Source organism: Mus musculus, chromosome 9 (assembly GCF_000001635.26).
Source record: "Mus musculus strain C57BL/6J chromosome 9, GRCm38.p6 C57BL/6J".
Lineage (NCBI taxonomy): Eukaryota > Metazoa > Chordata > Mammalia > Rodentia > Muridae > Mus > Mus musculus.
In genome coordinates, this window is record NC_000075.6 from 106,034,237 (window position 1) to 106,060,020 (window position 25,784).

The 25,784-nt window shown below is 44.0% G+C and overlaps 1 protein-coding gene across 2 annotated transcripts in view; it reads right to left on the reverse strand.

Moving 5' to 3' along the window:
- Col6a4 (collagen, type VI, alpha 4) overlaps window positions 1-25,784 on the reverse strand; it is a 106,511-nt gene that overhangs the window by 43,919 nt on the left and 36,808 nt on the right. For both annotated transcript variants that reach the window (NM_026763.2, XM_030244544.1), the window contains exons 13-19: window positions 23,145-23,198; window positions 17,397-17,468; window positions 15,596-15,622; window positions 13,479-13,523; window positions 9,989-10,042; window positions 6,856-6,918; window positions 6,336-6,401 (exon numbers count right to left, since the gene is read on the reverse strand). In NM_026763.2, the coding sequence (NP_081039.2) occupies window positions 6,336-6,401; window positions 6,856-6,918; window positions 9,989-10,042; window positions 13,479-13,523; window positions 15,596-15,622; window positions 17,397-17,468; window positions 23,145-23,198 (381 nt within the window). The remainder of the gene's footprint in view (window positions 1-6,335; window positions 6,402-6,855; window positions 6,919-9,988; window positions 10,043-13,478; window positions 13,524-15,595; window positions 15,623-17,396; window positions 17,469-23,144; window positions 23,199-25,784) is intronic.

Sequence of the window (25,784 nt, forward strand, 5' to 3'; positions counted from 1 at the left end):
AAGTGCTTACTGTGTTAGCATGAGGGACTGAGTATGAATCTCCAGAGTACACATAAAAGCTAAGTGCCTGCAATCCCAGCACTGGTGGGTAAAAGACAGGAGCTCACTGGCCAGGTAGTTTAGCAGAAACTGAAAGTGGTGAGAGACCCTGTCTCAAAAAAGATGGTAACAAGAGCAATTGAGGAAGACATCCAACTCAGACTTCTGATCTACACACACACATGCATGAGCATGTACATGTGTATACACACAGAGATGCACACAGTCATGAGCACACTCCCATGTACATACATGCACACATAGGCACGTGCACGCATGCACACATAGGCACGTGCATGCATGCACACATGCACACAGAAGTAAAGGGCATTCAATTTTCATGTTTCTAAATACAGATATGTTATTGTTCCCTGCTGAGTGTCCCTTTGTTAGTAGCACAAAGCTCATCACCCTGTGACAGCGGTCAAATATGTTCTTGAACAAGCCTTGCCCAGTATGTAAACATACTAGCATTTTCCTTCATACAGGTGCTACACAGGATCCTGTGTGGCAAGAAGAGAAGGTGGGAAGTTGTGTCTCTCTGAGCATGGAGAGACCAACACAAAGCATATATATAGGTGGTAACAGGAAGAAAGATATCACAGCCACCATGAGAAGGCACTCTGCTGTCACCTCTGTGGAGTCGGAAGTGAGCAGAATCCAGAGAAGTGGAAACACCATAGGATGCCAGAAGTGGAAACTTCTGATTTTGGGGGAAGTTAGTTGTGTCAAATGATGCTTTGCTGGGGCCACACAGGTGAAAGGATATCTTGCTAAAGTGAAAGACTATTTTCCTGAAGCAGACACAGGTAAAAGGATGTTTTGATATAGCAAGCATGTGAAAGGATGCTTGATGAAGGAGCATAAATATAACCCCACAGACAGTGGGAGATGAGCACTGAGCATTGGTTTGGTTCGCCTCCTTGTTCTTTGCTAATGACAACACACATGTATTGGTTTGCCCTACATAGCGTTGCTGAGCTCAACTTGTGATAACGCCGCCATCGAGAGAAACTCGCCCAAGAACTGCTTGTGAGGTTCCTGTGGCCACTTCGGCGACCTCACCTTAGACTGGCAGTTTCTTCAGGATTGAACTACAGTTGCTGGTTCATGCCTGGTGCCTGCCTGCCTAGAGGACTGGCCTGCAGCTGCTGAATCATATATGGCGTTTGCTACAGAACTGAACTGCTGAGAGAGAGGAGCGAGCTCGCTCCCAAGGAACTATGGCCGAACAGGTCCACTTCCCCTACATCCTAATAAGTTTTCTCTTCCACTCCCTCTGCTGGGAGGTGGGCTAGAGGAGAGCTTGAGTGCTTATTGAAAGTAGGTTGCTATAAAATGTATGCTTACAATCCCCCGCAAGAACGCCATGGGTCGTCACTCAGTGAGGCTGCCTGCTACCTCAGTGGGAAGCAGGAGGAAAGTAAGTGTAACCCTGAAGCCAAAACTGTAGCATCTTGTTACTCTGCTATTTAGGAAAGACTAAGTTCTCAAACAATTAGGCCCACAATGCTAGTGGATTAATAGTCAAATATGGTACAAACGTTTACCGAGACATTATGCAATGATTTTAAAATACTTATCAAAACACCAAGAAAGTGTGAAAAATTCAAGACAGAGCTGCATGGGAGGGCCAGGATATGTATTAATGGAACCATTATTGATGGCTTCATTTAGATTCTGTGGTGGGTTCATGAGCGCTTATATCTGTGATAATATTCTCTTTCTCTCACACACACACACACACACACACACACACACACACACACACATGAACATATACACGTGCCATATGCTAAACACAAAAACATTTTAACAAGGCCCTGGGATTTTCCTGACTTCCTCTGGAGAGTGATTGCTATCGTATGTTAGGAAAGTTCTTGGCTACTGGAAATATTAATAATTTTTTCTTCTACACGTTTTCCATTGCTCCATATTTTGTAGTAAACGCTGCTTCTATGGACTTCTTTTGGAAATGACTTGCATGTGGGAGAAGGCTATAGATGAAGCCTCTCGTAATAGATGTAGATATAATAAAGAGTCCTTCCTAGGAGATTTATCGTCTTCTCGCTTCCACAACAGACAGCATTTTGCCGCCAGCATAGTGAAGTAATTACTGGGACAGATGCTGGAGTCACCGGGTAAAAGATTGTTGGAAAACAAAGGCTTCCAGTCCTGAAGAAGTGTCGCTCCTCAAATGACTTGTTCATTAGAAAGGAGAGAAAAATATATCCACAGTAAAGAGAACTAGTGAGCATGGGCTCAATGAAGAGGTCAAATCTAATATCACCAAAACCAAGCCAAATTCCCAAATAGCATTACTAAATCATATGTTAAAAAAAAAAGATTAGTCTGTCTCTGCATATGGAGAAAGAATCAGACAAGTGCTATGGGGTGGGGGTGGGGTGTTCAGCAAAAGAGTAGGTCAGGAATCTCAATGTCATATAAAAAAACAAGCAATCTCAATGTCATATATAAAAAAAAAACAAGCAATGGGGTGACTGCTGTAACTAAAGAAAACTAAAAAGGCAAGATGCTCTGATGACAGCAACAACAGAGACAGGCCTAAAGAACAATTCAGGAGTGGCAGAGTGACCATTCTAATACTGCACTTCAGGTCAGTCTTGAGCCACTGAACACATCTTATTGGCAAGCCGGTATGCAGAATTCAGGGTCAGCGCTATAACAGCACCGATGGCCTTCTCGCCAGCAGTCAGCACAGGGCCTGCTGGCACCGTGAAAGCTGACCACCAATGTGCTTCCCCTAGAACGAGCACGTTGACATTTAATCCCCAACGTGCAGGGATCAGGCACACAGCCTGTGGGACATGATCAGGGCCATAAGGATGGAATCGGTGCATGTGCCCCAGCCCTCTCTCCCCCTGTGAGGTGACAGCCAGGAAGACAAAGCAGGAAGCCAAGACTGGGCCCTCGTCACACACCAAGTCTTCCGGTGCCTTGGTCTCTGACTTCCAAGACTCCAGAGCTGTGAAAAATAAATGTTGTATAATACAACCTGTCAGCTGTGTTCTGTTACAGTAGTCCAAAGACAGGTTCCCTAAGACATGGGGAAGTAGGAACCTGAACACGGGCTGGATGTTAGGAAATAATATTATTTATATGTGGCACAAGCAACAGAAATGGAATCATCGGGTTATGTGTCTGTGTGTATATATATATATACACATATGTATATATATAGTACAGACACATACATGTATATGTATGTAACAAATAAAGACACTTAAGAGTGGGAGGGCTTTGAGGGGGTAGGGATGGGGGAAGTGATATAATTCTATTTCAACTTTTAAAACTTTAAAAAAGAAAGCAATATTGTATAAACACTATGTTTCTTCAGCGTGACGTCTCCACCATGTCCATATAGAGTGATTTCCTTTTTTTCTATGCCTGTTGGATATGCATGGTTATGTGTTTTAATGCCCTTGATTAATCTTCAAGTGGCTCAGGAAAACACATGCTCAAACACACAGACACATGCCCATACACACGCCCATACACACGCCCATACACACGCCCATACACATGTGCACACTCACTCACACAGATGGACCGAAAGCAGATATGGTGATGGTTACAATTCATTCCTATAACTATATTTTTTTCCCTGTAGATCTAGAATTTTGCAAAATAAGAAGCACTGTGAATCTTTCATGAGCCATGTCAGTAACTCAGAAGGCAAGGGAAAGCAATGCATATGTTCTGTGTTATAGAAAGGGAGTTTTTTTCCATACAAATTCAGTCTCAGGTGGAATACACTCATGCAAACCTGAGCTTTCCACTTACCACTGCGACAGGGATGTTTTCCATATAAAGAAACAGTGTTCCGACTGATGGCCTAGCTCACGGGTGGAGTACTTGCCTGACATCAAAAGCTCCCAGTTTTAATTCCCAGCAGAAAGAAAAGGGTGGGGATGGGAAAAGGAGGGGGGTGGAAAATATGTAGAAAACCAAGCATGGTGGCTCATGCCTGTAATTCCAGAACTTAGAAGACCGGTGCAGGAAGATAGGCAATGAGTTGAGGCTAGCCTGGGCTACATAGTAAGACTATCAAACCACCAACAGAAATAGTTCTCCTTGTTATGTTTCACTGCCCAACACGACTACACCATGTGAAAGCAAGCGTGTATAAGAGTCATCTTTGATTATTAAATGCTGACTATTTCATCTCTGACCTTTTCTGAGACAGGGTCTCATGTATACAGCCTGAGTGACCTAGAACTCACTATGGGGCCAAGGGTGAGTTTCAGCTTCCAGTCCTCCAGCCTTTTACCTCCCAAGTGCTGGCCTTACAGATGTGTACCACCATGCCCAGCTTATACATGGTGGGGTTTGTACATTGCTAGACAAGTACTCTACCAACTGAGCCGCAGTCCCAGTCTAATTTTTAGTTATTTTTAAAATCACTACAATAATAATAATTGGAGCTAAGTCTTTCTATTGTCCCCTGATCAGCTTTAAGGAAGATATCAACTCACAGGCATTGGAATTTCTCTCTGTCTCTCTTATCTCTCTCTCTCTCTCTCTCTCTCTCTCTCACTCTCTCTCTCTCTCTCTCTCTCTCTCTCTCTGTGTGTGTGTGTGTGTGTGTGTGTGTGTGTGTGTGTGTGTGTGTCTGAGATTGCTTTTCCACTCCTGACCTGCACAATTGGTTCTCCACTCCTTCCCACACTAGGTATGTAATACAATTTCTCTGCTTTGTTGGAAACACTATTTCGGAGGAATTTTCCAGACTTAACTGTGACACTGATCCCAGGGCCTCTCGGAAATAATAGCAAGGAAATACTGCCCCCTAGCGGTCTATCTTCTAATCGCTGGCAGAATCTAATCAAGCATGGCTTATGTAAAGGAGTAATTTACTATCATCTAAGTCTATTCAAAGGATATTCACTAACACCCTTCTTTGAGCCCAGCATAAGAAAAGAAACCACAAGAGACACAAAATTCAATCATACAGGGCACAATCTGAAACAGTTACAATTTCTGTTCCACACACAAGAATGGAGTCAAGGCTAACAGGCTAAAGTCAAGGATGGAGGCCTTTGGAAGCTGTGGCCCTGAGGCTCTCACTACAGTTGTGGTGCTGTGATGGCCACCACACTGAACAGTGTGTTCAGAAGCCTGGATTCCTTTCTAGCAGCAAGCCATGAGCATTCTATGGCTCTGCTGTCTTCATGACATTTCTTACCATGACAACCAATGACTCACAGAAACCAGATGGTTCATCTACCCATCTTCCAAATGAGGATCCTGAGGCCTAGGAGCTGCTAAGGGTGGATTCCGCTATGTGTGCTTAGCTCAGTCCCAGGGAGCAGCCATTCACATGGCTCTCTGACCTTAACCTACTGAGGGGAAACAACCCAATGCTATTTGTATAATACAACCATAACTAATGACTGGGTGAAACCGCTTTCCCACACAGTGACATAGAAATGACCTTGTCCCAAGCTGAATTCCACTCAGGACCTGGATATACATAACATGGATTCTAGCTAGCCACAATCTAAGCCCTGTGGTTTTATCAAAGGATCCAAAATAGGAATTCAAAGTCAAGGTTCCCCTCCAGTTGCAGATATTTGCTATCCAGATCGCATGCCCAGAAATTGGGAACCATGAGATATGAGGACTGGGACACTCATTATCTTAGGCATGTTTCAGAATCGTGCATTTTAATGTCTGAGACATGAAAATCTAAAACTGGCTTCGGAGACATTAGCATCCGTCAAGCTGACAAGTCTCTTTGCTCTCTCTAATGTCTTCCACTGTGGTGGCTCCAGTCTTCAGAACTAGACAGACATCTCATCTTTACAACTGTCTACCACCCAATTTGCACCAGTCAGCTCCGGCTATGATGGAAAGCGAGCCAGCTGCATAATGACTTTGAGATCAGCACAGCATGCCAGGAAACTCACAGCAGAGAAGAGTCGAGACCTCCCTGAGTTGAGGCTTTCATTTTAGGCAAGAACCTAAAGACTGAATAGGCTTAAGGTCACTTTAAAACCATTACTAGCATGCAGTAACAAGGGGGTGGGAACTTGTGTAGGAAAAAGAAATGGTAAAGACAAGAACTCAAGGATTAGGCAGTAAGGGGAGGTTGGCATTCAGGGCTCCTGAGTCCATGGAAGATGGGAACCCTGTGGCTTTGCCCCACCTCCTATGGGGATTCGGCCAATGGGGATTCAGCCAGTGGGGATTCAGCCAATGGGGATTCAGCAAAGTATCCATGTGTTCTGAAAGAGCCTGTCTGGCATCCCTACATGAACCTCCAACCATCTTACCTGATGTCCACGCCTTCCCTTTTCTCCCTTGGGGCCTTGGATGAGATTATCAATTCCAGGATCCCCCTGAGAAAACAAAAGGTGGCCTTCCTCAAATGGACAGCAAGCGAAAAGAAAAAGAAAGGAAAAGGTAGAGACAAAAGGAAGAATGGTTTTAAGGGGAAGGAGGAAGGGCTGGAGCGCTGGCTTAGAGGCAGAATAACCACATAGCATGTGCAAGGCTCAGGGTTCTATTTGTAGCACCAGGTGAGAAGGGAGGAGGGGGCGGGGCGGGGCAGGGAGGAGGGGGATCAAGGAGGACCCTTTCCATTGCCCAGACTTGTTCGCTCAATAATCCCAGAGGTCCAGCCCAATTAAAGTCCCAGCTCTTTCCACACCCAGATGTGTAAGATGCTTTTACCCTCAGATCTCTAGCTCATTTCGACGCAGTAAAGACAGACTGAACAGGCCATTCTTAGCCTCTGCACGGCTCTTAGGAATAAGGAACAAAAGCAGAAGAAAACCCACAGCCATCACTCACCGGATCTCCCCTCAGCCCAGGCTCCCCACGAGGTCCAGCTGGTCCAGGCAGACCTGTCAAGCCCTTAAATTACAAAGGAAAAAAATGAAAAATGAATCACATCATAAAATCACTCGATGCTTAAAAGGAAAGTATAAAAGGGGGATGGGGAGCTAGGATTTAAGGGGAGTCCTTGAAGCTTAAAACATTCACAGTCACATTATGGTATTGTTTCTGCAGTCTCCCTCTGCCGGACCCTGCCGGAGTATCATCCCACTTGACTCTCACATCTCAGGAACTGATTAATTCTTCTGCACACAGTAGGATCTCAGGAACTAATTCTGCTGCACACAGTAGGACCCAGGCCTCCTCACTGTCTCAGGCCTTGGTCTTTTCACCCCTCCCTGATGCTCTATAAAGAATCACATGGGAGGGGGGAAGCAGGAGTGGGGTCACGTGGGGGCAGTCAACTTTATCCACCATGCATCTTGATAGGGTTAGCAGAGTTCACAGGCGGAGAGGCGAGGCATGATTGCTGATACATACTGCAGCATTTAGGAGCGTAAGGCATGATCTTATTAAAATGTTCAATAAAGAGTTGGGCACGGAGTATCTGGCTTATTGCACTTCTTCCTAGATTCTGTCCAACTCCCACTTCATGCAACCAGAATCATCCCCCAGGCCTGTAGCCTCCCTTACCCAGAAACAGCTGATAGCCCTGTAATGACTAAGTGGGAAGAAAAACTAAAGCCATTTTTAAAAATGTGTTGGGCCAGGCGTGGTGGTACATGCCTTTAATCCCAACACTCAGGAGGCAGAGGCAGGTGGATTTCTGAGTTCGAGGCCAGCCTGGTCTACAAAGTGAGTTCCAGGACAGCCAGGGCTTTACAGAGAAACCCTATCTCAAAAAACCAAAAAAAAAAAAAAAAAAAAAGTGTTGAATTGACCTTGGCTTTCAGGACATTCCTCCTAGCCTTTATGTCTTCTTGTGATTTTTCCTGACTAGAAATACCCTGTTTTGGTGTCTTTCTCCCATCCACTCTCACAGAGGTCTGAAAAACCAAATACCCATCTTCTCGTGGTCCCTGGAATTCTGAGGTCCCCTCTCTCCCTCGGTCTCTGGTCAAATGCCTCAGTCCCAATGGTAGCCCTCTTGGCCGCTTGGTCCTTTGTCCTTTACACTTCAGCACATCCTGGATGCAGTGGCCAGTCCCTACCCTGTCATTTCTCTACCTGTGTATTCACTTCAGTGGCGATCTTATATCTACTTTCACGATTTCTTGACCAATGTCTGTCTCTCCCCAGGAAAGTCAGTCCTGAAATCCAGAGGTACATCTGTTTTTACCTTCCACTCTAAATTATGTCTGGGTTCCAACAGATGCTTGGTTGATACTGATGATTGACCAAATAAAGGGGAAAGACTCTGTGTTTTTCTCCATTGTGTCCCAGTAACACTTTATTTATACCATTGACATCCTTGATCATGGCAAACCTTGTACTACAGTCTTTGTATAAACTATACAGGTTATTTATTAGCCCTTTGCTAGCCATAGCCAAGACATATTTATTGTTGAATCACTCCCTGTGGGTAGCAAAATGTTGTCTTGGGTAGAAGACACCTGATGGATATTTATTGAATTTATCTCAATTTAACTGAAACATAAAGCTTTTTATGTTAGGGAAGCATGGTGTCCCACATTGTCTCCAAACTATGACCCACAAAGTCCTCGTTTTTAGTTGGACTTTCTAGTTGGAAAGTAAACCTTAATAAAGAGATATGCATTTTAGTTCTCTCCTTCTGTTTCCCTATCAGGAAGCTGATCCACAGCCCTGATCATGCATCCCAGAAATAAAAGCACTACCTTAATTCCACCCAGGGTACAAACAATGACAAGCAAATAAATTTAACCTCCTATGTAAACCTAGCAATAAATAGACATTGACTCTAGGTTTTCATGAGATGGCTCCTCTAGCCAAGTTGGAGTCTATGCTCGATTAGTAATGTCTGCCATGGGCACAGAATAGGAGAAGTAAAGTCCATGCAACAGGTATCTCCCTTCCCCTCTACAGAACTAAATCCAGGACAGGAAACAGAAAGTAATCACCAGCAAAGACACAAAGAAGAGAGAGATCCCTATAAACAGCCAGAGTGGAGGCTTGTGTAGCAACTACTCCTAACTGAAACATTTTATCCTGGAGGAAGGCTACCTTCGATTCAGGAAGCAAGCAACTCACAAGTCTCAGGAAGTTCCTGAAATATCTAAGACTCACAAGGGTTCCCCAAAGTTATGGAAGCAGTAAAGAATGGTGAGGAGAGGAGGTGCTCTGCCATCTGGAGCCTTTGTTTGAGGAGATTCTGTAACCTGACCTATCCAGTTGTCTGCAGTCACGATTAGAGTTGCAGGGTTACGGTCTCTGGGAGTCATCATCATGCAGTGCTGGGCCTTTTGGTAATACAGTTAGTTTCTTTTTAATCATGCATACCCCATAAGTAACCTTTCACCCAGACATCTGTAAGTGACCCCAATAAACTCAACATTTCACCAAGCAGGACTCTGAACTCTGGAAGAATCGTTACTTTGGTCTGTCCTTGGTTTGCTATCTGGAGTGAGGAGGCATTGGTTCATGCCTCCCCAGGAAAAGTCTCCCACAACATCAGAAAAACTATCATGAGAAAGAAGGAAAGGGAACCAGACAATCAAAAACAAGTCAGTGTTCAAATGAGCACTGAGGACGGAAACGTGGAAAAGGCATGCATGTGGGGAGTGGCAACACCAACATGGACAAACACACAGGGGCCGGTAAGCATGAGGAATGTTCTAGAGGCAGAGACTGGTATAGTTTGGCTGGGAGGGAGGCTAAAGGGTCCTGGTGGGAGACTATGTCATCAGTGACAGGGACCCATAAAGAGCTTATGAGTCACAGAGTGACCCACTCACGGTACAAAGCACACGGGTTAAGTCCTACATTCAGCAACTAGGTTCATAATCCACCCTTCAGGTCCCAAGCAAAGCTTTCAAAGGGTCATGTGAATTACTGCCTTTCACACTCAGACTCAAACAAAACCACTAGATGATTCCTTCCAACTGCTTAAACTGCTGCTGTCTGATAATGCATCAGAAAGATGACAGAGAAAAACACCCGCATATTTTACCCGACTGCCGCTGCTTCCTTTCTCTCCAGATGGCCCTGCGGCTCCACGATCGCCCTAGGAAAAGAAAAAGAAAATAGACAAGGCATCTTTATCCTATTAGTCACTCTGGAAGCTTTCTTTGTGTCATCTTACATTCTAGCCAAGAGTGAGAATGTACATTAGCACCCTTGGCAAGAGGACAGATCAGGGGCCCTGAGTAACTCTCACACCAAAAACAATCTCAGTTACCAGATTTCATACGTTAAGATGACAAATAAAAAGAAATTCTTAGTGTTCTCAATGAAGAAAAGGCAGATAGCATTTTAAGAGAATCAATTAGAACTTCTTGAACTGGAAAAAAAAAATGAGTGGATTTAAAATTCTACGGGCATGTTAAATCGCAGAGTAAAGTCAGAAATAGTAAATTAGAAACCAAAGCTTAAGAATGTAAATCTTAAATCTCTGTATTTTCTCCGTGGTCTTAGGTGACCCCTGAGAAAAAGCTGTTCAACCCCCAAAGGGGTTGCAATCCACAGGTTGAGAACGGATGGAACAAAGGAAACAGATGCTATGCTCTGTGTCTCACATGTCTCTCGAAGTCTACGTGATGCATCTGATCCCAGCGTGTGGGTGCGAGGAGATGCTGTGGACCTTTAAGAGGTGTGACCTGGTGGGAGGTCCTCAGGCCACCAGATCGAACCCTTGAAGGGAACCCTGGGACCCCAGCCCTTTCTTCTTTTCCTCCTTCTTCCCAATCATGAAGAGAGCAGATCTTCCCACCACACGCTCCCCAGAATTCTCTTCTGGGGTTCCCCCATCGAGGGCTTTGGAGAAAGGGGTCCACCTAACCACGGACTTGAATCTTAAAATCATGAGCCAAGAAAATGAGCCTTTTCTCTCTATATGCAAATCAACTTGGGTATCTCATTATTGGACAGGAAGCTGACGAATACAATACCGAAGCTTAAAACTTCAATAGGGTAATTTTCTACGGATTTTCTAAGATCTGTAGAAGGCATAAATAGATCCAAAGGCTTAACAAGTTCCAAGCAGAATAAATAACATGAAACCTACACCTGGAGACGTCTTATTGAAACTGTCAAAACTAACAGCAATGGGGACTATTTTAATGCAACCTGATATATATTTTTGAAATGCTGCTTGCTGAGAGATAATTATTTTGACAGCTTCTTAGAAGTAATAATGAAAAATCCAAGGCAAAAGAAGACAGAAACTAAGAAGACATTCTCAAAGTGCTGAGAAGGGACAACTCTCAAAACAGAATTGTTTACTCAGTGAGTTATCTTTTTTTTTTTTTTCTGAACTAGAAAACATAAAATAAAGAGATTGCAGAGAAACAAAAGCCAAGGGAGTTTACAATGAGCCTGACCCTAACGGAAAGTCTGCCAGTTGTTTCTTGTTTTGTTTCATTTCACTTTGTTTCCATTTTTAAGATATATACTATTAAAAGGAAGGTATCTGTGATGCTAATAAATGTGGGAGCAAAGCTAAAAGAAGACCAGCTCTATAGGACAACTTGGACAACAAAGCTGGGGCTGGAGAGACAGCTCAGCCGTGAAGTCCTCTTCCACAGGGCCCAGGTTTGGTTCACAGGACCCACGTGGTCCTTTCTGCTCAAGTTATCGAGAATGTAGAGCCCACTTCTGGCCTCCACAGGCACCTCCATACACGGGCATGTGTTCACACACACAAATATAAATCTACTTTTTTAATGTCTAATTGCTGGAACTTAACAAAATATAAGACAGAAATGAACTTCAGGATCATGACAGGCAGCCTGGGAAGGGGCAGACTAAAGTTAAGGGCCCATGTATTGGGTGGATGAGGACAAACAGCTCAGTTTAAACCCTGCCAAGTGTGCACAGTAACAGGACCAGTCAGGAAACGCTGTCTTCACTGTAACAGTATTGATGCCAAACTAAGATGAGAACAGATGAGAGGCCTACTTGTGGTAGAGTAAGCAAGAGGGAAGAGGGGACGTAGGAGAGGAAGGTGAATAAGAATAAAGAATACTGGCAAATATGTACAAAGGTGCATAAGAGATCAACTATTAAATACTAGCATGAACTTTACATACTAAATCTTTTTAAAAGAAACATTAGGTCATTTTTTTTTATTATTTAACTTATGTAAACACTGTCGCTGTCTTCAGATACACCAGAAGAGGGCATCGGATCCCATTACAGATGGTTGTGAGCCACCATGTGGTTGCTGGGATTTGAACTCACGACCTCTAGAAGAGCAGTCAGAGCTCTTGACTGCTGAGCCTTCTCTCCAGCCCCCTAACTTGAATTTTTTTTTAAATTAATACTGTGAACTCTGTAAAGTAAAGGATACTTTTTCACTCCAAGACTCAGGGAACACTGTGAAAGGAGGGGTGGAATATGAGAGGCAGAAGACAGTGTGAAGCGCTGTCTAAAGCAGTCTTCTGGACCCAACACGGTGGTTGCGCCAAGAACTCATGGTGGCAGTGGCTGCGTGCACAAGACTGGTCCTCAACACTCCATCATGCAGTGGCGAGACCACACCTCCCCTGAGGAGCCATATGGTTAATGCTGTGAGGTGAGAATCCTGTCCTTGCTGTAGCCACAGGTAAGCTGCCCTTGCCTGAATGAATCTCCTCAGCCATGCTTATGCAGCCAACCCAGACTAAAAGCAGTGGACCACAAAGGAAATGACATGAAAATAGGAAGGGGAATCAGGAAGAAGTGGGGTTCCATGGGATGGGGAAGAGAAGAGAAGATAATGGGGGTGTATGATCAAAATACACTGTGTGTGTGTGTGTAGATGTGGGGGTGGGGGGTGTCTTGGTGTGTGTGTGTCTTGGTGTGTGTTTGTATTTGTTCTTCAGTCTGGTCTACCAATGAAAAAATTAAAGTTTTCAACTTTTAAAAAAATCACTCTAGTAAAGTTTCATATAATTAATTTAAAATATTGCTATGAGATGTTTCTCAGAAGGGAGAGAAAAAAGTTTAATGAATTGAAGGTAGTTGGTACAAAGATCAGGAGCCAGAAATGGATAATCTCAGCACTCAGGAGGCAGAATCAGGAGGAGCTCTGAGTTCATGGCCAGCTTAGTCTACATAGCAAGTTCCAGGCCAGCCAGGACTACACAGTGAGACCCTGTCTTAACAGATAGACAGACAAACAGGGAGATAGATAGATAGATAGATAGATAGATAGATAGATAGATAGATAGATAGATAGATAGATAGATAGGGAGATAGATAGGGAGATAGATAGATTACAGGGATCTATAGATCGAGAGGGAGATAGCAAGATAGATTATCAGGTAAAGGCACTTATTGCCAATCTAGACTATCTGAATTCAATCACCAAGACCCACAAGATGAAAGAAGAGATGAATTACTGCAACCTGACCTCTGGCATGTATGCACTGGCACAGATACACACACACACACACACACACACACACACACAATAATGCTAGAGTAGTAGGGAGAAAACATAAAGCAAGATAGTTCCATACCTGTTCTCCATCCAAGCCCCCAACACCTTCCTCACCAGGGTTGCCCTGCGGAAAGGAAGGGCAGAAGTTAGAAACAGGAAGCAGTGTGTGAGGTGCTTCTGGTAGTTAATTTCCTTGCTAGTGTTTCTCTTTCAGCTGTCAAAAGGGTAGAGTTGCTAAAACAATGTTAACACCAGGTCCAATTATTAAAAAGTAACAACTTTGTCTCCCCAAACCCTTTCTTACTGATTTTCCAGACCATTCCAGTCAGAAGAAGAGTCATGGCGATATTATAGAAGAGGGAGAAGGAGGAAAAAGAGAGACATGTAAAAAGGGTGGGGGTGACACGTGTGGTAAAAGGATAAGAAAGACTCCCGCAAAGATGAGCAAGCCTTTTGCCAAACTGGATGAACTATCCCAAATGGATGTCCCATTCTAAAAATGGCCCTTATAGCTGGTCTGGGCCATACCTGTAATTCAAGCACCCAGGAATCTGAAGCAAGAGGATCAAGAGATCAGCCAACCTGGGCTACATAGTGAAACATTGTCTTAAAACATATGTATGTGCAGTACGTGCATGCACATGCCCATACACACACACATACCATCTCTTGAAGAAAAACAATCAGGAAATAAAAGCTAGTTCCAACTAGAAAATATCATTCTGAGTGAAATAACCCAGACATAAAATAACACACATGTGTATGCACTCACTGATACGTGGATATTAACCCAGAAGTTTGGAATACCCAAGATACAATTCACAGACCACATGAAGCTCAAGAAGAAGGAAGATCAAAGTGTGGATACTTCGATCCTTCTTAGAAGGGGGAACAAAACACCCATGGAAAGAGTTAGAGACAAAGTATGGAGCAGAGACTGAAGAAAAGGCCATCCAGGGACTGCCCCACCTGGGGATTCATCCTATATACAGTCACCAAACCCAGACAATATTGTGGATGCCAATAAGTGCTTGCTGACAGGAGCTGTCTCCTGAGAGGTTCTGCCAGTGCCTGACAAATACAGAGGTGGATGCTCTCAGCCAACCATTGGACTGAGCACAGGGTCCCCAATGGAGGAGCTAGAGAAAGGACCCAAGGAGCTGAAGGTGTTTGCAGCCCCATAGGAGGAACAACAATATTAACCAACCAGTACCCCCAGAGCTCCCAGGGACTAAACCACCAATCAAAGCATACACATGGAGGAACTCATGGCTCCAGCTGTATGTGTAGCAGAGAATGGCCTTGTAGGTCATCAATGGGAGGAGAGACCCTTGGTCCTGTGAAGGTTCTATGCCCCAGTGTAGGGGAATTCGAGGGCCAGGAAGTGGGAGTGGGTGGGTTGGTGGGGGGGAGGAATAGGGGGTTTTCAGAGGGGAAAATAGGAAAGGGGATACCATTTGAAATGTAAATAAGGAAAATATCTAATAAAAAGGGGGAAAAAAAGAAAAGAAAAGCTATTTCACACTGGGCTTATCCCTATTGTCCACCAAAGTAAATCAAGTTTAAAGGAATTCTTTTTAAAACCCAAATAAGATTCAATTAGCACACAATACTAAGCACAGTAAGGTATTGAATTGGAATTGATGTGACATGTTTGCCAGAGGCTACAGGAAGTGATAGAAGGTTTCCGAACTCCCGAGTAAGATCAGCCCATAGTTCTTGTCTGTCATATCCTATTGTAAATACTCCACCACGGTATTGGGGGGCACGTAGAGGGTGTGCAGCTTGTATTTCTGGAGCAAATATGTGAACAAATAGACACTTTGATTCTGAATCAAGATTCCAGTTCTTCATTGACTGTGAGGACCGCATTTCATCACCCCCTCCTCAACATGTTACATCCTGACCCCACACTCCCCACCGCACCTTGGACTCCTTTTAGAGCATCATGTGATAGAAATGGTAGTTTAATTACTCTAGAGCTATCCAAGCTTAAAAATAATATATGTGGCCATCTTTGAGCTTAAATATCTGTCCCCTGAACTGTCACCCATCAGCCAGGCAGTGCCTTGGCAAGCTCTACCTCCTTGTCTTAGAATCAGGGATGTCACTCAAGCCATAGAACAGGGATGGACTCAGTACTGTGTTTCCCGAAGGAGCTACCACCCAGGACAAGGAGAGGGAAGACGGTCCTACCTTCTCTCCTGAAAATCCTCTTGCTCCCTGAAATTATGAAGAAATAAAAAATAATTAGGACCTAAAAGAGTGACGTTACCATGAAAAAAATACAAAAACAAGAAACCTGCTTGTCTGCACTTACTATAGCAATATTCACAATAGCCAAGTTAGGAAATCCACCTACATACCTACCAATGGAGGAATGGGCTTTGTTTTTTTTTAATTTGTTTGTTTGTTTAATATGATATAGATACACAATGGGATATTATTTAATCATTTTAAAAGAAATAAAGAAACATTTTGTCACTTGGAACTGTAAGGCATTGTATTAAATGAAATAAGGGAGACACAAAAGACTAGTAATACATTTATAGAAATATTTACAAGTGAAAATAAAAGTCAGCCCAAATGTAGAATAGTGGTCACCAGAGGTGGGCGTGGTGAAAGGGAAGAACAGAAAGCAGGGGGAGGGGCTTGCGCTCTACTGGTGTCCTCTATGTGCAGCTACTGAAATAAGACTTTATTCGTAGATACACCCCATACATATTATTCAAAACTAAGATAAAAAGGACTGAGGGCTGGCGATACAGCTCAGTGGCAAAGGCTTGGTTAGCTCATGTGAGATTATGTGAGGTGTACTTTCAGAAAAAAGAGAGAGAGAGAGAGCGAGAATGAAATTAGATCTGTCTTGATGAGCTTTTTAAACCCTTGACTCATTTACAAAGTCAGGTTTCCTCGATTGAAGAAAATATACTGATTAGATATGTCTCTCTGTCTCTGTCTCTGTCTCTGTCTCTGTCCCGTCCCCCCTACCCCTTGCCCAGTGAATATAATAGGAGATGCTGGGGGTATGTTCTTGTGTTCTGTGTATTCCAACGCTGATTTCTGTACCCAGAGATCTGGGTGCAGTAGGCTTTGGTACTTTGTCTTTGTTATGCAGCATCTCCTGACTCTCAGTATTTTGTAAGACATTGCTCTCCACCATCTTCTGACTGGTTAAAATAAAGGGCTGGACAGCATATAGCTGGACAGGAGAGAAAAAGGCAAGACTTCCATGCCCAGAGAGAGAGAGAGAGAGTTTCAAGTGGGAGCCAGAAAGTCACTATCTGGACACAGATGAAGAAGGAAGGGCCAGGACAGAGACCAAGATGGCAGGTAATGGGCCCAGTGTCTGGGAAGTGGGCCAGACCAGCATCAGCAAACTTTTTCTGACCTTACTGAAGGAGATCCTCCAATCCTGGATGCTTCAGTTCCATTTAATGCAACCATTTAAAAAAGAGGCATCCTGCCCCTCTCCCCCTTAGCTGTTGATATTTGGGGTTCTCGAGCCTACCTCCCAACCATTAGCACACTCAACTCTTGTCCTAATGGTCTTCCCCCTCTCCTGGGACCAGAGCCTGCTCTCCCCAGATGCAGGTCAGGCTAAAGTACTCGAGAATTAATTCCTCTTAGGACCGGCCCATCTCTTTCCTGGGGTGATTTAGAGTAGAACCCCCAGCTCCCTCATGTTCGAGTGCCTAAGGCTCAGGTTCATGTTCAACACTGACCACCAGAGCTCCTCCTCCACACGAACTTGCTCCACCCACAGGCAGAATCTGATAGTTGTCTTTTTAGGTCCCTTTCCCCTGTCTTACACCATTACTTCACTCTCGGGGTCTTCGGGTATCACCTCCCCGCAAACTATAGGTCTTACTTCCTGGCCACCTTCAGTCTTAGCAGCTAAAGTTCCATAGCTGTGGTGAGAAATTATGATGTTTCTCCAACACAAGGGATGAGAACAGGAAAGGCAAAGAATCTCAAAGTTCAAGGTCACACTTACCTTAGGTCCTCTCACACCTGGACATCCTTCCTCACCTCGAAGTCCAGGAAGACCTCGGGGGCCTCTTTGTCCCTGTGAAGAAAGACACGGGAAGATACTCTGTCTCCATGCCCACGGTGGTGGTTGGAATATGTTTGGCTCTTCGGAAGGGGCACTATTAGGAGGTGTGGCCTTGTTGCAAAGGGTGTGGGCCTTGAGGGCTCCTAGTGCTCAGGTTCTACCCAGTGCAGAAGAGAGCGACTTCTTGGCTGCCTTCCAATCAAGACTGTAGAACTCTCAGCTCCTTCTCCAGCACCATGTCTGCCTGCTGATTCTATGCCTCCTACCATGATGATAACAGACTGAACTTCTGAACTGTAAACCAGCCCCAATTAAATGTTTTATGTGTAAGGATTGCCTGGGTCACGGTGTCTCTTCACAGCAATGAAAGCCTAACCAAGACACCCACAAAGCAATTCAAACCAGCAGTGATGCCCATCAAAGGGACTGGAACATAGATGGTCCCTACAGTTTTACACCTTCAAACACCTGGCCAGATGTTGACCTACAAGGTCCTCAGATTACAAATTCATCAACTGGCCAAGCTGGAGTCCCAAATAAGAAGCAAAAGGATATGCTTAACCCTGCAAAACTTCAGACTTCAAACTTCAGATTTGTCTTAATATTCCCTTCAGACAGCTCAAACTGTGATCTCACAGAGAATTAATTGTTGTTAACACTTTGTTACCAGTGACATCCTTCCTGTCCCTAAGGTCCCTGTTTGTCACCTCACCTTGGCAACTGATTACTTTGATACTACCTTGTTGTCCCCTTATCTTTATAGGGTTTGGGGAAATCTACTTTGCATGTACCTGACTTATGTTGGTTGATTGGTTGGTTGGTTGGTTGGTTGGTTGGTTGGTTGGTTGGTTGGTTGGTTGGTTGGTTGGTTGGTTTGATATTTGTGAGTGAGTGGCAGGGTCTTGCTATGTAGCCCAGGCTAGCACTAAACTGCTCCCACCATACTGAGGTTATAAATACATACCACCAGGACAGGTAAATGTTTTCTAATTTTTTGAAGTTTATTATTATTGGCGTATGTGAAGAGTGTGTGTGCGTGTATGTGTGTACATATGCATGTCTGTGCACAGGTGTAAGGGACTACAGTAAATATGTGTAAGTCACAGTACACCTTGCAGGGGTTGGTTCTCTTTCCACTGTTGATTCTGGGGATCAAACTCAGGTTGTGGGGCTTACACAGCGAGCGCATTCACCCACCAAGGCATCTCACTAGCCAAATTCCTTTTTTAATATAATAGAATTGCCTGCTAGGTTTTGAGTTTTGTGTCAATCCAGTATCTCAGCAGAGATGCCAGTCACATGAGAGAAGGTGCCACTCCTGAGGTGGGTCCTCCAATCTCAATCTCTAGGGTCCCAGAAGGCCTCAGCAGCCCAGCTGAGACCCCAAACATGGAGGAACACCTGGCCTTTGAGCCCTTTTAGGTTCTCTCACCCACAAGGTCAATGAACATAACAAAATAGTTTTTTCTTTAATCTTGTGCATGGTGTCTCTGTGTTTGTGTGTTTTGTGTATGGGAAGCACATCGGTCCCCTGGTATGGAAGGAAGAAGACAACTTTGCCTTCCTGTCTTCTGCCTTGTTTAACATGGAGTTTCTTGATCTTCACTGCATATGAGCCCTGGGACCATGGGTGTGCACACTACAATATCTAGCTTTGTAGGAGTTCTGGGACCCAGACTCAGGTCACCATGCATAGAAAGCACTTTACCCACTGGGTCATGCCCTCAGCCTCAGAACATTCCTTGGAGGGCACGTTTGAGAGAGGTATGATATCTAGAAGAATAAACTATCTATTCCTAGGCATGTTCAACTTGAACATACAAATTTATGTTCACACCTCTGACAGCATTCTACCCACAAAGATATCTCTGGCACTGAGAAGGGAAACTGGACCATTTTTAGAAAAACAATCTTCAGAGCTGTTCAGAGGACAACCCACAGTGAAGTCATCTTCTCTTGTAAGAAATTACATGAAACACAAAAGAGGGTTGGAGAGATGACTCAGTGGGCAAAAGTACCGGATGAGCAAGCCTGGTCTGAGTGCCCAGCACCCGGGTAAAAAGCCCGATGCTGTGATAGAAATCGGTGATCCAGTATTCATGTGGCAAGACAAGAGGCAGAGACAGAATTGTCAAGAGTTGTCCAAACTAGTGGGCCTAAGTCTGCAATACATAAACAAAAGAAATCCTGCCTCAACAGTATGGAAGAAGAACCCAGTCCTGAAAGTCACCTCCAAGCAACACACACACACACACACACACACACACACACACACACTTTAAAGGAAATAATACTGGCTAGCACTGTTCTGTCAAATACAATAGTCCACAGCCAAGCTCTCAAAAGGTGTCTACTCCAAAGAGAAAGGTGCTATACATGAAAACAGCAGATGTGGAAGACAATGTATTTCAAAGTAAAATACCTTGTTGATTTATATGTTATATATTATGAACTGTGTTGAAGTCATGTAGGTATATTAAGTGAAAGAAATATATTATTAAAACAGGCTCCATCCATTTCATCTCCTTTAAAGAGGTAACACATTCACAAAGGAACTCACACAATATGTACTCACTGATAAGTGGATATTAGCCCCAAACCTAGGATACCCAAGATATAAGATACAATTTGCTAAACACATGAAACTCAAGAAGAATGAAGACTGAAGTGTGGACACTATGCCCCTCCTTAGAATTGGGAACAACACACCTATGGAAGGAGTTACAGAGACAAAGTTTGGAGCTGAGGTGAAAGGATGGACCATGTAGAGACTGCCATATCCAGGGATCCACCCCATAATCAGCATCCAAACGCTGACACCATTGCATACACTAGCAAGATTTTATTGAAAGGACCCAGATGTAGCTGTCTCTTGTGAGACTATGCCGGGGCCTAGCAAACACAGAAGTGGATGCTCACAGTCAGCTAATGGATGGATCACAGGGCTCCCAATGGAGGAGCTAGAGAAAGTAGCCAAGGAGCTAAAGGGATCTGCAACCCTATAGGTGGAACAACATTATGAACTAACCAGTACCCCGGAGCTCTTGACTCTAGCTGCATATGTATCAAAAGATGGCCTAGTCAGCCATCACTGGAAAGAGAGGCCCATTGGACACGCAAACTGTATATGCCCCAGTACAGGGGAACACCAGGGCCAAAAAGGGGGAGTGGGTGGGTAGGGGAGTGGGGGTGGGTGGATATGGGGGACTTTTGGGATAGCATTGGAAATGTAAATGAGCTAAATACCTAATAAAAAATGGAAAAAAATAAAAATAAAAAAATAAAGTGCTACAATAATAAAACTTAAAATTATAAATTCCCCTTATATTTCTAACTCTGTCATAGAAGTCTATAAAGATATCTTGGCTATTATGATGTTAGAAAAATTGAGAACAAAACTATCCCTTAGCCAGTGGAGGCCTGAGCTCTCCTAGTGGTCTGAAATCCAAGAGCCCTAAATGAGGGACTTTACACATATCTAATGTGGGCCCAGCTCACTTACCCATCCCATGCATATAAAAAATAACATTTAAAGGACATTTTAAACATCATCAAAAAATTAGGAGGTATATGTTTGCTAGTTCTAAGTGAAATGGCAAAACTCACTTCAGTGAGGCTGTGCTAACTGAAGAAAAGGGCTGGGGATGGGCTGAAGGAGTCTCCCAAAACTGCAAAGTAGATTGGTTCACACAAGTCCTGGCAGCTACATGTTGCCTTTAATTTCTGCTTATCACACAGGGTAGATGTTCAAAATAACAGGTGGAGGGGCAGGATAGATGGCTCAGTGGTCAAGTGCAACGACTGCTCTTCCAGAGGACTTGGTTCTGTTCCCAACACCCACATGGCAGCCACAACTGCCTGTAACTCCAGTTCCAGGGGATCTGACACTTTTCTGGCTTCTCTGGGTACCAGGTACATATGTAGTATATAGATACATCTGCAGGCAAAACACTTTTATACAAATAAATTAAAAAAAAAAACAGGTGAGAAAAGAAAATATCTACATTTGTATGTGGAGCTCACAGGGAGTATTTTTCCCAATTACACTCCAATGTTATTTTCTTCCTCCTTCCACCTCCTTCTCAAGGAAATCTTTTTTATTTTAATTTATTTACTTTGCTACATCTTCATAAGTTTCCCCTCCCTCCCCTCCCGCAGCCCTTCCCTCTCCCCTTCCTCACCTCCTCCTGTCCTTGCTCAGCCTTTCTCCTCAAAGAAGGGAAGGCTTCCATGGATATCCATCTAGCTTGGCATATCAACACACAGAAGAACTAGGCAGCCCAGTTAGGGGAAAGGGATCCAAAGACAGGGAACGGGGCCATAGAAAGCCCCTGGTCCAGCTGTTGGGAGTCCCATGTGAAAACCAAACTGCATATCTGTTACACGTGTGCGAAGAGCATAGGTCCATCCCATGATTGCTCCCTGTTTGGCAGTTCAGTCTTGGTGAGCGGCTATGGGCCTCCAGAGTGGTTCTCTATTTTAACTCTCATTCTCTCCCCAGGATGAGCTGGAGGGAAGGAAGAGCTACAGAGAAAGTGGTACCAGGTCAGTCGAGAGGCAGAAGCGGCGACTTAAGTGCAGCTGCCTCCTAAAAGCTAAATGTGTAAAAGAATGTTCTTTTCCTGATGATGCTTTTTGTTTTGTCAAAGATGTTCATTCTTTATAAAGTAAGATTTTTGTGTATATTAACACTTAGTGGGGTTTTTTGTCATTAGGAAATAAGTAAATAAAACTCTCTCAGTTTTAACTAGGATAGATATCACAAGAATAAACCCCAAGCTGGGATACACACACACACACACACACACACACACACACACACACATGTCGGTGAGGTCCTCAGTAATTGTTAAGATCATAAAGACTGAAGGATGGGGGACTAGAGAGCCACGGGTGAAAAGGTGTAAACTCAATTGTAAGTGAGTAAGTTCTGGGCTCTAATGCACAGCATGACAGCCACAGTGAACACAGCATGACCTGCTCCAAATTCTCCAAGGAGGCTGATCCAAAATGTTCTCACCACACACCCGAGAAAGGGCTGACTGCCGTGTAACCAACCTACCAATGGCCTCAACTGTATGGCGATCTCACAGCACAGGTGTATATGAAAACATCAAGTTTGCATACCTCAGGACATGAGGTTCCATCTGTCAATTAAATCTCAATAAGACTGGGGTGATAAAGAGTAGGACCGTGTCTTGAGACCCAGAAAGGTTGACAACTAGGGGTGTGCCTGCAAATCAACTTTCAAATAAGCTCCTAGGACAAAGGACTTTAAAAATCGACTGAAACCCATGGAATTCGTGTGTCTTCCTGGTATTGTTGGGATGGGGTGAAGATGGCCCCCCACATGCTGCTCTCCTGCCCTACAGTTCTCTCTCTAACACACATTTATGTTCACTGAATGGTGCACACCATTCCCTTGAAGCACGTCCTAGGGTTGGGATGAGATAGCAAACCTTAAGTGGTTCACCGTAATTCCAGAGCCTTCACTGCCACTCAAGAAAGAACTGAGGGACTGTGTTATATATTAGGAATGGACATGATCACTCTTCAGCTCCTCTCATTACGCCAGTCCATAATCATGGAGGCTTGACAAGAGTAACCAATCTCCTTGGTTTAGCCAATGGTAGGAGAGGGGACAAGAAAGGAAGGGAGGCTGAGAACGAGAAAAGATGCAGTACTCACGTGGTCTCCCTCTTCACCAGGATGGCCAGGGAGCCCGTCCAAACCCCTCTCTCCCTGAGAAAACAAGAACCTGAAATAGGTAACTCGGACTCTAGATTCTTCATCATTTCTCAAGTCTATGCAAAATAATTTAATTGCTACTATGAGATAGCCTTGTCTCACTATGTCTACATGTTATCAGCCGGGTGTGGTGGCGCACGCCTTTAATCCCAGCACTTGGGAGGCAGAGGCAGGCAGATTTCTGAGTTCGAGGCAAGCCTGGTCTACAGAGTGAGTTCCAGGACAGCCAGGGCTACACAGAGAAACCCTGTCTCGAAAAAAATAAAAATTAAAAAAAATAATAATGATAAAAATAAATAAAATAAAAATTAAAAAAATCTAGTAGCTACTGGAGGAAGTACACGGACATGGAGACCCTTGGCCTGTACAGCAGGGAGAACAGGAACATGTATGTGTCGGGCTCGTCAGATTATTGCTGTGCTTACACAACATTTTAAAGCCATTCTGTCATGAAAACTCAGACGGAGACTAGGCTCTAGCTTAAAGTTTAAAGGGGAGGAAAAGCATTAGCCCTAAACAGGTCTTCAACCTTACTTTTACAACAGTCTGCAGGATCTGGAGAGACTGCTCATGGTTCCAGCAACCTTACGGTGGCTCACAGCCATCTATAGTAGGATCCAATGCCCTCTTCCGTTTCCGTCCGGCATGCAGGTGTTCATGCAGACAGAGCACTCAGATACATAAAATAACTAAATCTCAATAAAAAAGCAAAACAAAATCTGCAAAAGGTCAGGCAGGCTTCAGCCGACTCATGAGGAAGGGTTTCTTTCTTACTCAATTTGTTTAGTCTTCGGTTTTGTTTTGTTTTGTTTTCGGTTTTAAGCTAAAACTGTATCATCCTAAGGAATGTTGGCTTGCCGTTTAAAAGGTAGATTTGTTTATTTAACCTAAAATTCACCAAGAAAATCAGTGAGGCATGTTTGTAAAATTCAATACAACCAAGCACTCTGTTCTAAGCAAGCAGGGAAATCGCTCTTTTCTAACCCTCCAGACGCCAGCATTGGTGACCTGGTGACTCAGTCGCCACACACAGTAAGAGGCTCCGAAATTCAACCCTCTAGTCTAATGTTAAAGAACACGAGAGAGAAACCTGTCACTAAGGACTAACTTCAGTTTCTTTTTCAACAAGTCTTTATAGGACCAGGGATGTAGTTCAGTTGGCAGGGAGCTTGCCTGACATGCATGAAACCCTGGGTTCAAATCCCAACACTGCATAAACCAAGCACAGTGACGCATACCACTAATCCTGGTCCTTGGAACTGAAACCAGGATAATCAAAACATCAAGGTCAGATTCAGCTACATAAGTTCAAGACCAGCCTGGGCCACTTGAGACCTTATCTCAAAAACAAAACAAAACAAAACAAAACAAAACAAAACAAAACAAAAACCATTGCATACTTTGCACTGCTTCCAACCGATCAGACTGATCTTCGAACCCATTAAGGACGCATCCCAGAGGTTGAAGTGATGGCTCTCAAGTTAAGAGAGCAGACTGCTTTTGATGAAGACTCAAGTTCAGTTCCCAACACCCACAACGGATGGGATGGGACAGCCTCTGCAGGCACCAGCTAAGCATGGGGGTGTACATACAACTAATAAAAAAAATAAACACTTTAAAAAAAAAAACCCTCATTCCAGCCAGGGATGGTGGCATGCACCTGTATCTTTAGCTCAAAGTCATCCTAGCTGCCTGGGTCAAGGATAGTGTCAAACACAGTAGCTCAGATTTGAGGCTATGTACCTGCCTATCACAAAACTTTGGTTCCTATGAACAGGGAACCTTGGAACCTGGCCAGCCCTGGGTTGCTGGGTGCACCAACACAGACCTGCAATCTCTGCACTGGGAGGAGGGGACAGGGGGAGAACTCTGCAGCTTGCTGGATAGTTGGCTGGCCTTACCCAATGGGGAACACTGGGTTCAGAAAAAGACTACCTCAGACATTAAAGTGAGCAACCTGATGGCCTGGGCTGGACACAGTGCACATCTTTAACCCAGCACTTGGGAAAGAGAGGCAGGCAGATCTATGTGAGTTCAAGGCCAGCATAGTATACAGAACAAGCTCTAGGCCAGACTACACAGTGAAACCCTTTTTCAAAAAAGAAAAGGAAGAAAGGAAAAAAGGAAGAAAACAAAACAAAACAAAACAAAAAACAAAATAAAAACATATGGCCTGAATTTGATCCCTGGACACACACAGTGGAGAGACCTGATTCTCAAAGATTTACCTCTGACCTCCACGTGAACACTATGGCCTGCATGTGTGCACACACACATATGTGCACAAATAAATAAATGTAATAAAAAAATTGAAAATCAATTAAAAAATATAAAAAGGTAATGTTATATGGTAGAAAGACTAGACTATAGTGAAGTCAGATAAACGCAGGAGTTCAGCTTCCACACAGCCTTTTGTACAATTTGGGAAGCAGGTTGTCTACTCTTAGAACTTCAGGATCACATATGTAAAATAACAAGGTCCTGAAAGGTTTGCTAGGACTGTAGAGTTAGGAAGAAGGCTGTGAGGACGTAAGAGTGGTATGCATTGGGTACTGAGTGTCACCCCTCCCCCTTCCCCAT